The sequence below is a fragment of the Moschus berezovskii genome, chromosome 6 (genome assembly GCF_049115385.1).
Source record: "Moschus berezovskii isolate FMDL1 chromosome 6, NW_MosBer_1.0, whole genome shotgun sequence".
In the NCBI taxonomy this organism is placed as follows: domain Eukaryota; kingdom Metazoa; phylum Chordata; class Mammalia; order Artiodactyla; family Moschidae; genus Moschus; species Moschus berezovskii.
The window spans coordinates 36,334,716-36,348,229 of record NC_142465.1 but is presented as its reverse complement, the minus strand read 5'-3'; the positions used below and the strand labels follow the sequence as shown (position 1 = coordinate 36,348,229).

The 13,514-nt window shown below is 43.9% G+C and overlaps 1 protein-coding gene across 1 annotated transcript; it reads left to right on the top strand.

Moving 5' to 3' along the window:
* Positions 1–11,401: 11,401 nt before the first annotated feature.
* On the top strand, positions 11,402–13,142 carry CCDC184 (coiled-coil domain containing 184). The gene has a single exon (XM_055396634.2). It carries the CDS (start codon positions 11,835–11,837, stop codon positions 12,420–12,422), a length of 588 nt encoding a protein of 195 aa, XP_055252609.1. The 5' UTR covers positions 11,402–11,834; the 3' UTR covers positions 12,423–13,142.
* Positions 13,143–13,514: the final 372 nt, after the last annotated feature.

Below are 13,514 nucleotides of genomic sequence, written 5' to 3'. Positions count from 1 at the left end.
CCATGGCCATGGGTGAAATCTGATTCACCTCTTGTTTCTGTAAACAAAGTTTAGTTGGAATACAGCCCCAATGCATTCATTTATATATTCACTATGGTTGCTTCTGTTCTACAATGACAGAGTTGAGTAGTTTCAAGAGAGACTATATGGCTTGCAAAAACCTAAAATACTACCTGAATCTTTACATGAAAGTTTGCCATCCCCCAACTACAGAAGAACAAAGGAAATAGCAACCACAGAGTTCTTAAAAAAGCTATGCAAGGTGAAGACAACGGTCAACCCAGAATTTTTTACCCAGAGAAAATATCTTTCACACATAAAGATGAAATAAAGACCATTTTAAACAAACAGATGAAATGCTAAATGAAGTTCTTCAGGCAGAAAAAAAATAACATGAAAATTTGGATCAACACAAAGGAATAGACCATGCAAAAATTGATAAAAACTGGGTAAAATATTTTAAAATATTTTTCTCAAATTTTATCTCTTAAGAAGGTAAATGATTAAAGTAAAAATAAAGTGCATTCAGGTTTTTAACTTATATAGAAGTAATATGTGTGACAACAAAACCAAAAAGGAGAAAATGAAAGTATGTCATTGTAAGGTTCTTACATTGTGACAAGTTAAGGATGTATATTGTAAACTCTTGAATGACACAGTCTAATACAACAGCTGCTTGCCACATGTGGCTATTAAAATTAATAAAAATTTAAAACTCAGTTTCTTAGTCATACTAACTATACTTCAAGTCTTGAATAGTTATATGTGGCTAGTGATTACCATACTGAACAATGCAGATATAGAATTTCATCTTCACAGAAAATTCTATTGGAAAAGAACTGCTCTAAAGCATTAACAAAACAAAACAAAGAGAAAAGCAAGAACTAAAAAGCCAAAACCCAAGGTAAAAAAAAATAATTTTAAGGTTCACTTAGTCTAAACATTGGAATAGAAATAAAAAAGAAACAAAGAAAAAATAAGGCAAATAGAAAACAAAACAGCAAATGATAGATTGAAACCCAACCTATTAACAGTTAAAATAAGTATAAATGATTTAAACATTCCAACTGAAGGGTAGAGATGGTCAGGTTGGATAAAAAGTAAAACTCAAATACATTCTGTCTGTAAGAAAGCTACATAAAATGTAAAGGCACAGACATGACAAAAGAAAAAAAAAGGAAAGTATATAGCATGCAAACACTAAAAAGAAAAGCTTAAGTGGCTCCTTGAATATTGAACTAAGTAAAGAGCAATGAATTTTACTAGGAATAAAGGCCATTTTGTAATGATTTTAGTGGTCAATTCAGCAAAAGGACATAACAGTCCTAAACTGTTAAACATCTAATAAAATAACTTCAAAATATAGGAAGCAAAACCCAACAGAAATGAGAAATAGATAAATCCACAAATTTGGTTTAAATCCAAATTATTAGTACTAAATATAACTGCACTAAATGAGCTAGATAAAAGAAAAGGCTGACAAAATGGACAAAAAGCAAAACAAAACAGCTATCAGAAATACGCTTAAAACTTTGGAATTTGAAAGTAAAGAAATGAAAAAGGTGAAATCTTGCACCCCATTCAAAAGAAAGTTGATATAGCTATATTCATATCAGTCACTTTAAGGCGAAAGCATTAGTGGTGAATAAGAAAATTGACCAATAATGAAAACTGTTCAAGTCACCAGGAAAATATGATAATTTACATTTTTAAATTATACTCACAGCACAGCACTAGAATATATAAAACAAAAATTATCAGAACTACAAAAAATTTATCAGAAGGATAAATTTACAAACACAGTGAAAGATTATAAAAGCCTCTTTTTAGTAATTTGTAGTATGTATAGAAAAATCACTTAGGGTATAAAAATTTTAATAAACATTTTATAAATTTGTTTTAAATTTTGTAATAATGAACGTCGCTAAACTTTGCATCCAACAAACGCAAAACATATATTCTTCCTTGATGCATGTATATATCAGTTACAAACAACTTATCTATTAGACAAATTCCAACAAATTTCCAAAGGTTGATATTGAACAGGAAAGGTTCTTTAACTACAATGGAGTTAAGCTATTAATAAAAAGATAACCACAAAATTCCTATGTTTGGAAATTAAGAAATATTATTCAACAAATATTTAATACGTGCATACTATGAGCCAGGCACTGTCTAGACACTTGGGATTACCATATCAGAGAGAAATTTATATTTAAAAGTCTGACAATACCAAATGTTGGAGAGAATATGGAGTAATGAGATCTTTCACCCTGCTGCTGCTGCTACTGCTGCGAAGTCACTTCAGTCGTGTCTGACTGTGCGACCCCAAAGATGACAGCCCACCAGGCTCCCCCGTCCCTGGGATTCTCCAGGCAAGAACACTGGAGTGGGTTGCCATTTCCTTCTCCAATGCATGAAAATACAAAGTGAAGTTGCTCAGTCGTGTCTGACTCCTAGCGACCCCATGGACTGTAGCCTACCAGGCTTCTCCATCCATGGGATTTTCCAGGCAAGCATACTGGAGTGGGTTACCATTGCCTTGTCCATTCATCCTGCTAGTGGAGTGTAAATTATTATAACTGCTTTCGAAAACAATTTTATATTTTCTAATAGAGTGAAGCTCATATCTTATGATTCAGCAAGCCCATCTGTATGCATACACTAAAAAAATTTTTTTATATGCACCATAGTTCAGTTCAGTTCAGTCGCTCAGTCGTGTCCGACTCTCCGTGACCCCATGAATCACAGCACGCCAGGCCTCCCTGTCCATCACCAACTCCCGGAGTTCACTCAAACTCACGTCCACAGAGTCGGTGATGCCATCCAGCCATCTCATTCTCCGTCGTCCCCTTCTCCTCCCGCCCCCAACCTTTCCCAGCATCAGAGTCTTTTCCAGTGAGTCAACTCGTCGCATGAGGTGGCCAAAGTATTGCAGTCTCAGCTTTAGCATCAGTCCCTCCAATGAACATCCAGGATTGATATGTACTAAAATATTCACCCAGTAATAGCCTAAATTTGAAAACAACTGAAAGGTCCACCAATAGTAGAACATAGCAGTAGAATATAGATAAATACACTGCAGTATATTCATGCAGTGGAATACAGTAGAACAACAAATATGAACAAAGCACAGGTATCCCCAAAATGCTGATAACTTTGACAAATATAATGTTGTGAAAAAGAAACAAAACACAAAACAATAAAATGTATGGTTCCATTCATATAAAGTTCAAGTGAATGAATAAATTCATTGTGATTCCATCCATATAATGTTCAAAAACAGGCAAAATTACACTATATTGTTTAGCAATGTATAAATATGTGATAAACTATAGAGAAAAGCAAGACAATTATTATCATGGCAATCATGATAGTGGTTTCTCACAGGAGGGAGAGTTTCGACTCCAGCATAGCAGTGAGGTATACTGGGGCGGGGAGGAAAGATGACTGCAATACTCTTATTTCCTGACCTGGGGAAAATTATTGTGCATTTATTGCCTTGATTCACTAAATTTTATGTGTTATGTTTATTTACTTTTATATATTTGCATTATATTTTCACAGTTAATAAAGGCCCACAGGAAAAGGAAAGAGAGAAAGATGAGGAAACTTAGACAGCGGCGTGAATGAGGTAGGGAGGACCGAAAGCGTGCGAGGTGTATGTGCATCTAGAAGGCAAGCTGTGAGGCAGGAAGGCGCGGGAAAGAGGCTGGAAGCTATGGGAAGTCTTGGAAACATTTAAGCTGTGAAAAAGGCTCAAACCTGAATTTAAGGTAGATTTCTCTGAAGGGAGGGCCAGAGGAAAGGCTCAAAGTGGGACTTCCACATTCCTCCAGGGCCTGAACGATGGCACTGCCTATTGAAAAGGGGAGGAGGAAATGGACTAGAGAAGGGTCTATGGGATCAGAGATTACTAAACATCTTCTTATTTTGAAATATACAGTCACTTCAGGACTCTTTAAGCTTTGGGCTTGTGGTTCAAATGTGGGCAGTGGGGTGCCAAAATATCATAAAGCTGGTCTAAGGGTAAACAAACCTATTTCTTTCCAAGCTAAACTCAGACAAGTAAGACTCTCCCAGTTTTCAAGTCCTCCTAGAAAGGAAATTCAAGCTTCTTTCTCTCACTTATCTGGCACTCTCAAGAAGTACTCTAAAAAATTTGCTTAAATACTTCATTCTGCTTCTTGTCCTCATAGTAGAATCAGGGGGTGATGCTGCCCTCTATCCTCTGTGCTGGTTCAGAGTTTAAAATTTGTTGAGGATCTCCTTCTAGCTCTTCCTTCTCTCTCATCTCTGTTGATTATTTCCTTTATTCCCTTAGACTTTAAACTCAAATTATAGCCCTGGTATCATTCCATGCTCCATCTCCATCTCCTTAGAACCTGTCTCCTTAATCACTCTTTTTATGAAAAGAATGCCTCCGAAACACTAATAAAAATCCACAAGCATGAAGCAGAGAGACCTTATGTCCCAGAGATCTCATTACAATGGAAACACCAGTGATTTCAATGATCGAATAATGTAAAATTGTGGGCAGTTTATTGTCTTTCACACCTGCAAGTGTCTCAGATGGTACTCATTGTTCGGTTGAGAAGCAAAAGTCATTAATGTTGCTGCTAAGCTGGAATTGATTTTTAATAAAATATGAGGCACCTGGAAGTGTGTGTGATATGGTGATAGATGAGATGGGATGAACGGGAGATTAGATATGTGACTCAGGATCACCCTCAGAGGGAACTGAGTTCCAGATTAATGCATTTGATCTGGGCAATTACCAGTGAAACTGCCCTCTGCTTCTTAGAGACCAAGATAACACTGTTGAGAATAGCAAGTTCTTATTGAAATTGTCCTGCTAATATTGATTGAAGACCTCAATTCCTGGAATATTGCTTATCTGATCAATGTTTGATGTTTGGTTTTAAATTTGATTTTACTATACTGGAAAAACTGATCTACATATCTCTTCTCTTATTTATTTGATCAATGTGGAGAGTTTTTGTTTGTTTTGTTTTTATAACCTAAGTAAGGAAGGGATAAGCAGAGTATAAAAAGGCCTCAATTTTTTTATGGTATAAAGTACCCTGGGCTAACATTACACTAAATTACTAGTCTATCAGCTCAGGAACTCAAAGGGAAGAGAAACCCTAACTTTACAGCATAGTTGGTGATGGACAGGGAGGCCTGGCGTGCTGTGGTTCATGGGGTCGCGGAGAGTCGGACATGACTGAGCGACTGAACTGAACTGAATCTTTCTATTAATAATATCCTTTCTCAGTTAGCTACCAATCTTATAACTAGTGGCAGGGTGCTTTTTTGAAGTCTGTCTCTAGTAGAATAAGAGTATAAATCAGGACTTCTCTGTGACATACAGGATGCAGGCTTGGCATCATTCCATTCTCAAACATTTGAGGGGAGGGGAGAGCATGCAGTCTTCTGACCTTGACATTGGACTAAAACTTGGCCCCAACCTTTGACACTCTGATGGGGATGGTGGCGGAATATCCCACTGGGGGTTCCAGTGGGTGGCTGGCTATATGGTCATTCTTATTTCAAAGTTACAAGTACTTTTCTGTTTTGCAAGAGGTGGGGACTTCCATGTGTCTTATAGTAAGTATTCCTTTATTCAAGGAAAGCCACTAAAAGGGCCATTGAATTGTGTGAACATAAGCCACAGATCATAGAAGTAGATGGCTGAAACCATAGATAACCTGCTCTCTAAGATAAGGCAGAGTTGGAGCTCTGCAGGCTAGGTGTCCTTAAGGGAGATGTTTATTTTTCTAGGTATGGATTCATTCGTCCATCTAGTCAACAAATATTTATTGAGCACCTCCCGGTACCAGGCAGTGAGCAAAACCAAACCTCTGCCCTAATGGCTCTTCAGGGATCTTTCACTTCACACCTAGTGGGAGGTGAAAGACAATAAATAAATATATAAATAAACAAGTAAAAATACAGTATCACAGATGCTAATGGCTCTGGAGATGTATAAAGCAGAGGGACTAGAGAGTTCTAGAGCGAAGGGGATCCTTGTGCCTGAAGCAAACAAGACAGGCATTGTGTCTATAAACTGTAAGTGTGTAGTTGACCACAGAAAATAGAGCTGGTTTCCTGTAAGACTTCTTAAACCAGGGGCTTCAGGGCCTCAGTGAAAAAGTTGGAGAAAGGGCCTTTCTCCTCACTTCTGCCTAAGGTGCAGCACCACTGTGGTCCTTTGAAGATGTGGATTACATTTGGGGGACCCTGTTCATGACACAATCACAAATACTAGTGTAGTTGTGTGTGTTGAATAGAACTATAGGGCACCCTCTCAGTGGGTGCTCTACTAGTGCAGCTGGCAGTGCCTTGTTGGCCCTGGTAATACCACCTCAAAGCAAAAGGGAAGTGGTAGGAACCACTTTCAATTGTACTTTTAGGGCTTCGAGAAGTCTGGAGAGAGCATAAGTGGAGGCATTAGTAAGAGTGAGACCTGAACATTTTTGGATAAATCGTCTACAGACTTTCCCAAGATATGAGAGGTAAGAAGGGACCTGGAAGTTTGCATAAGTCAATTTCTAAGAATTCTTTAAATGGAAGTGAAGTCAGAGGTAGACACACCATAGTCCATACCCTGTCCAGACACTTGGACATAATTTCCTCCAAATTTGACTGATATTCTGGGAGAGGCAATTTGCCAAGAAAAATTGCACCATGGCACCAGAAACTGTGGGTGTTCTCAGGTGATGCAATGTTATTCGTGCCTGATAAGGATACTGACCTGGGGACAAACCAGGCCCTAAGCTATGGGCAACTTTTTGGGGGTAGAAGGTACATGGAGAGGATGCATGAGGAGGGCACATGAGGCCCTGCACCAGAGGTCGTCTTGGAGTGTCTGTATCTACGGCCAACTGCCCAGTGACACCCGGACTAGAACTAGTCATGTCTAGCATGGTACAGGATAAATAACTAAACATGCACCTAAAGGTGAAAAAGTCTTTGCAAGTGTTGATACAAGAGAAGCTGCTGCAGTGGGCAATGAAAATAACCAGCCAAGCAGGGTTTAACTGAAATGACAGGTTACTTTCAGTGGTACTGAAAACTGTGAGAATTTAGAAAGTTCCCCTGGAATTTTTGCTCTGAGTAAAGTTAATACGGGTGAGAAAGAAATGGGGAGGGGTGACTTTTGGGATTCCTAAAATTAGGTTGAAGGCACAAAGCAAGCAACTGAAAGTCTAGCTCAGGCCTTTACTGTGACTGTGTGTATCTGTGTATGTCACCTCATGACCATGTCTGTGACAACAGAGACATCAGAGAGTGTGAAAAGTTGGACCCCACTCCCTTCAGTCAGAGGCTCATATGGTTTAGGATTCTTGCAAATCATCATGCCCATTCCTCTGTACAAGTGTGAAGGAGATGAGTGAAGCACGTTGGCTGTAACACCAGGCAAACCACTCTCTCATGCTGAGAAAATTTAGTCTATGTGACAGACAAAACCCACAACAATGTGAGTATTTTCAGTCTCTTGATCTTTCTTATCCTCTTGGAAGGAGACCCCTGTCATTGACAGCTGGGGCTCCTGGTACCTGTGCAGATCAGGGGATTGAGAGACAGAATCAAAAGAGCTGAAAAGGTCAAGGAACTTCTTGCAAAAGAGAAAAGGAATATGCTCAAGAAGTAAAGCGGGCAGGGGAGTGAAAAAGCAAGGGCCGGGCTTGAGTGGAAGTTTGGAGGTGTTTGGGGAGAAAGGAGAGAGAAGGGTAGAAGCAGCTATGGTCATGTGAGCAGATGAACAGAGCAGGAGGGAAGAGAAGTTTAAGATGTTTTGCTCTGTGCTAACAATGTAAACCCCTTTAGAGTTTTTCCAGAGACCATAATAAAAATCTCAATTGCTTTTTAATTCTTTTTGGTTATTAGATGTGTTTCTTTTGAATGTGGTGTCATGATGAGATAGGCTGCAGGGCAACTCAGCTTCATAAAATTTACATTTGGGGAGCACTGTCTGGGATTGCAGACCTGTGGTGCAGCAGTCAGCTGTTCCTTGATTTTGACCATCATTTTAGATCCGAGTCAAGCTAGCAGCTTCATTACGATTGCTGGATTTATAGTGCAAAAAGTACACAAGTTATATAAAATAAAGACTGGAGATATACAAGACAGCAGACTGAAGAAAATGGCAGAGACTACTAAGAATCACAGGTTTAGTGAGAATTCAAGGCTTGGAACTAGGTGTACCTGATGGAGACCTTTACCGATGCAGCATGGAGTCTATTCCCCCCATAGTCTGATGAGATTGGGATGAAGAAATAGAACAGCTAAGCTGATTCCCAGAGGACAAGAAAAAGGCAGGAAGCAGAGAAGAGCACACAAGAGTTGTTTTCTTGCTGTGTGTGAATACTCTAGTGATGTGGCCAGAGTACCCATTCAGCTTGGGGATGGACCCACTCAGCAAACCCCAGGACACTGACTTCCAGAGAGCTCAGTTCCGTAACCCAGCCAGCTGACTGAGGCTCTGCTCCACTCTCTGTATCTGCCCCCTTGCTTTTCTGAGACTAGACCCTTCTCCTATTTCCCCCTTAGGTCAACTCCCCACAGAATTCCTAAAATTATCTGGTTCTGAATCAGAGGCACTGTCTCCTTGTATTTTCAAGTCCTGTGACTAGTCCACACCCCCAGATCCCATCTACCCTTGGCTCTCAAATATCTGACCTGGAACTTGACTGGATCAGCCACACCCCTTGATCTCTGCACTGTTTCCCATGTTCTTTCGTGCTTCTCCAATAATTTTCCCTCCCTCTAGGCTCAGACCCCCTGAACTCTCAGCAGACCTCATGCCAGCGTCTCTGGGCAGCATGATGTAATCTTATGCTGAAAGCCTTGACATACATGGTATCCTCAACAATAGTGGCAAAGGGCCTTGTATGATGGCATAATTACTGTATGGGGACTGTATTTAATGTAAGGTTATGGCTAATGTGCAAGGCCCTGTATTGGGGACAGGGTTAGTCTTTGTAGGTAGAAGGTAAGGACCTCTCTGAAGAGTGAGGGAGCTAGCAAAGTGAAATCATCCATATGAAATGCTGGTCAAGAGATGTGAAGCAACAGATCTAGGCAAAAATTTGAAAATCGTGCCAGTTTTGTTTTTTTTTTTCCTGACTATAGCAAAGGCCTCCAGGGAAAATGAACATCAGGGCTGTACCCTAGAGAAGGAAATGGCAACCCATTCCAGTATTTTTGCCTGGAGAATTCCATAGACAGAGGAACCTTGCAGGCTACAGTCCATGGGGTTGCAAAGAGTTGGACATGATTGAGCGACTAACACACACACACACAGGGTTGAATCCATAAGCCCTAAGAACACGCTTGCTACAGTATGATCAGAAACTCATGCTGTGTAAGCTCAGTTGTTTTTGTATGTCTTGTATATTTCTAGCTTTCCTACAGTTCCTTTTTGGTAAAGTCGGTTTTTGTGGATAACAGTGCACTTTGGCTGTGTTTAGGGAAACCAAGGAAAAGCGTTTCTGTCTTCTCCTCAGCTTTAAGAATAACCTGTGGGGAACATGGTAGAGGTGGGGATGATAACCAAGGTGAGAGTCATAAGTTTGTGGAATGAAGACAGAATGAGCAAGCAAATAAGACTGAATCATAGAAAATACAAAATATAGAACATAAATAGGTTTTTAAAATTTGTTCATACATTTGTTTTGGAATATCAAATTTTTAAGGGTTGTATAATTCTTTATTATACTAACAATGCCTTAAACTTTCTACTGTTTAGGATACTTGCCCACTTCTTCCTTTTTTTTTTACTTATTTCTATTTTAATAGCAGTAAGACAAGGAATAAATCAAAAAGTTCTTTACTGCCAGCAAAGTTTCTCTGGGCCAGCCCCACCCCTCATCACTAGAGTATGCAACAAGGGAAACCTCAAAGTAACCCATTCGCTATCACTGAACCACTAGGATACAAAATACTCACCCAAACCCAGCTCTTCCCCATCTTGAAGTGTTACATCATTTCTCTTCCCCAGATTTATTTCTTGTGAACTTCATTTTTGGTTTCTGATCACTTGACTTCTCCAATTTATTAAGGGCATTATTAGTATGCTGCTGCAAAGGTATTGTTTGCTTTTCAATCTGATGTCATCTGTAAATATATTAAATTCAACTTTTCTTCCTCCTCCTCCTTTCCCACTCCACTCCTCAAAAAGAGAAAGCAGTTATTACAAAGGTTGAGACACTCAGTGCATGTCTGTACCTGGACGCTGGGCCTGGGGACAGGGAATTACCCTTACATAATCCCCCCACACCGCCGGGCCTTCCCACCATCCGTTCCACACATTGTCGACAGTTTACCCTTTCAGCTGTGAGCGGACGCAATGTTACTCAGAGTTAGAAATAATATTACCAAATATTATCCAGTCTGATCCACTAACAGATGAGAAAAACGATTTATTCAAGGTCTCTGAACTAATAAATAGCCGAAACAAAATTGAACTCAGGTCTCCTAAAATTCACTACCTGTGAGCTGGAGAGTCCTGGACAAGAGAATGGGACACAGTGGTTCTTGTTAAAACATTCATTCAACAAATGTACTGAACGTTTGCTTACCATGCGCCAGGTTCTATTTTAAGTGCTGGGGATTCCGTGCTGGAGGACACGGAAGAGACAAAAATTTCTATTCTTACGGAGCTTTCTTTCTCAAAACTGAAGCACTTTGCCTCACCGTCCTGAAAGAACCCCCAGTGCCCTGGGTAGGAGAGATTGGGTCTCATATGGGAGGGAATTCCATCTTTTCTCGGCTTGATACCATCTTATCTACAGCGAGGGCTGATTTACTGCAGAAGCAGAAGGGAGTGACGGAAACCTCCGTAGTGCCCTCCTGCGCCTCTGCACCGCTAAGGCCGGGCGGGGCCGGCTCCAGGGCGCCGGCGCACCCCAGCTCAAGTCTGGGTAATAGCATCGGCCTCTCTACCCTCTCTGCTTTCCTGCAGGAGGACAGAGAAGCAGGACTCGGCTGTAACGCCATTCTCAGAGAAAGGATTGCGGGCAGGTGAAAATCCTTCCGAGGTAGCCTCGCTCGGTGTCTACTACCCAGACTAGGGGAGGGACGATGTCGCCCCGAGCTGGGGATTTATGTAGCAAACTGCTCTCTCATGCTTCCCTATTAAACATTGCGGCCACACGCTCTTTCAGCCTCAGCTGAGGCCACTGCAGCGTCCCCTCCCCTCCCGCTCCACCCGCAAGCTCAGAATCCAGAGCCCCACTGCAGCTTCCCAGCCGTCCTCCCTTTTCTGCTCCACTTCCTGGTTGCCATGGAGACACACGTCATTTACGTGCAGTGCGTCGCCTTGGAAACAGAGGAGCATCCGCGGCGCGGCTGGGAGACCCGCCCCTGTCACTTCCAACCACACTCGCGGGTGCTGCCAGTTAACTGCCGAGGGGAGTCCCGAGGTCGACCCGCTGCTGGCCTCGGCCTCAACCTGAGCCCCTGTGCGAGCGCTCCTGTGACCCAGGGAACCGGCGGGCACTTGACGCTCTTGGCGCCCAGAGGGCGGCGCTGACACGGGTGCAATTCAGAAGTCGAGGCAGGGCACGGCGCTTTCGCCCCGGGGCGAGCAGGAGAGACGCCGGCCCTGGGACTGTAGCTCGGTCCTTGGTCCTCCGGCCCTTCCCGACCTCCCAGATTCTGCCCGCACCCTTCGCCCGGGACTCACCTCTCCACCCCTGTCTGGAGCCTCCTCTTCCCTCGGCTCCTCCCACCCCCTCTGGGCACCTCTCCCCCTCCCCGTACCTTCCCCCACCCCGAGGCCGGGCTGGACCGGACCCCGAGCCGCCACCGCCCGCTTCTGCCGTTCAATGGAGGAAGGTCTGCTGGAGATCATGACCAAGGACGGCGGCGATATGCCGGCCCCTCTGGAGGTGTCCACCGTGCCGGCCGTGGGGGACGTGATCTCCGGGGAGTACAACGGCGGCATGAAGGAACTGATGGAGCACCTGAAGGCCCAGCTGCAGGCCCTGTTTGAGGACGTGAGGGCCATGCGGGGGGCCCTGGACGAGCAGGCCTCGCACATCCAGGTGCTCTCGGACGACGTGTGCGCCAACCAGCGAGCCATCGTCTCCATGTGCCAGATTATGACCACCGCGCCCCGCCAGGGTGGCCTGGGCGTGGTCGGCAGCAAGGGGAGCTTCCCGGGCGCCCGCCGAGATCCGGAGACCCCTTCGCCTGGGATCGGGGACAGCGGTTTGCTGGGTCGCGATCCAGAGGACGAGGACGACGACGATGAAGAAGAGAAAGAGATGCCCAGCTCCGCCACACCCACTAGTCACTGTGAGCGCCCGGAGAGCCCCTGTGCTGGCCTCCTGCGGGGGGACGGGCCACTTGTGGAGCCCCTCGATCTGCCCGACATTACCCTGCTGCAGCTGGAGGGCGAGGCCTCTCTGTGAGGGAACTCCGAGGGGGCACTACTTTCCCGGGCTGACTTTGGGTTTCCGAGTGCATGAGGGGACTGAACGGCGCGATGCACCGTGCTTCACTCCGACCGCTGCTCTTGTGGGTCAGGCAGAAGAGACTTCCTTGAGGAAGCATTTATAGGGTGAAGGACTTTGGGAGCATCAAGAATTCTTTCTGCCTCACCAAGGGAGAAGTAGCAAACTGCAGAAAGGTGAGGTTCCGGGAGAGGAAGCGCCCACCTCTGGACTCCCATCCAATCCCATACCCTGCCCTTTCCCCCCCCACCGCCCCAGCCAACAGGAGAACCCCTGACTTGTGTAAATAAAATTCTGCTTTTTCTATTCTGAAAAAGGACTTATCTAGGACTATGGCAAATAATCTATAACGATTTACCTAGAAATTAAGGAATTGTGGGTATTCTGTTCTGGCAACAGAAAATTTACCCTTCTGATGAAATCCAAGCTATTCAGCGTTCTGCAGAAGCCTCTCCCCCTCACAGACCTCTGCGGCTGCTGATTGGTAAAAGAAGCTTGAGGAGGGAACTGCAGCCCTAGGAATCTGGGTGAATGGGGTTCCGAGGGCCCCTGGGCTGGGAGGAGCTGGCTCTGAATGTGCATGAAGACATTATAGCTCAACCTCTAGGATTTTGCATGCAGAGCGGATCCTGCCTTGTCACTGACTTCATCTGGGATTGCTTTATCCACTCGGGCTTAGAGAACAAAGAGCCCAGTTCACAGGCAGAGACTTGGGGGGGTGCTCAGCAACAGCCCAGATTTAGGGGACATTTGAGGGACTCTTGGGGGCCGCAGCCGAAAACTGTCTCTCTCCTGGCTATACCTGCTTAACTTCAGTTCCTTTTCCTGTCAATACTTCCCTGCCCGCTGACTCTTGGTGTTGCCTCCATAATGTCTTGTGTGCTTTGTGTGTTGACCTGTGTAGTAGTGTGTGAGCCCTGAGGGGCAGGGCTTGTGGCTCTGGTGTTAGGTTCAGGGGGCTTCAGAACTTCTGTGAGCCCCAGGCTCTCATGACGCTTTCCCTTCTCCCCTCCTCTTTCCCCCCACAACCAGGGCATGAAGCATGCGGCT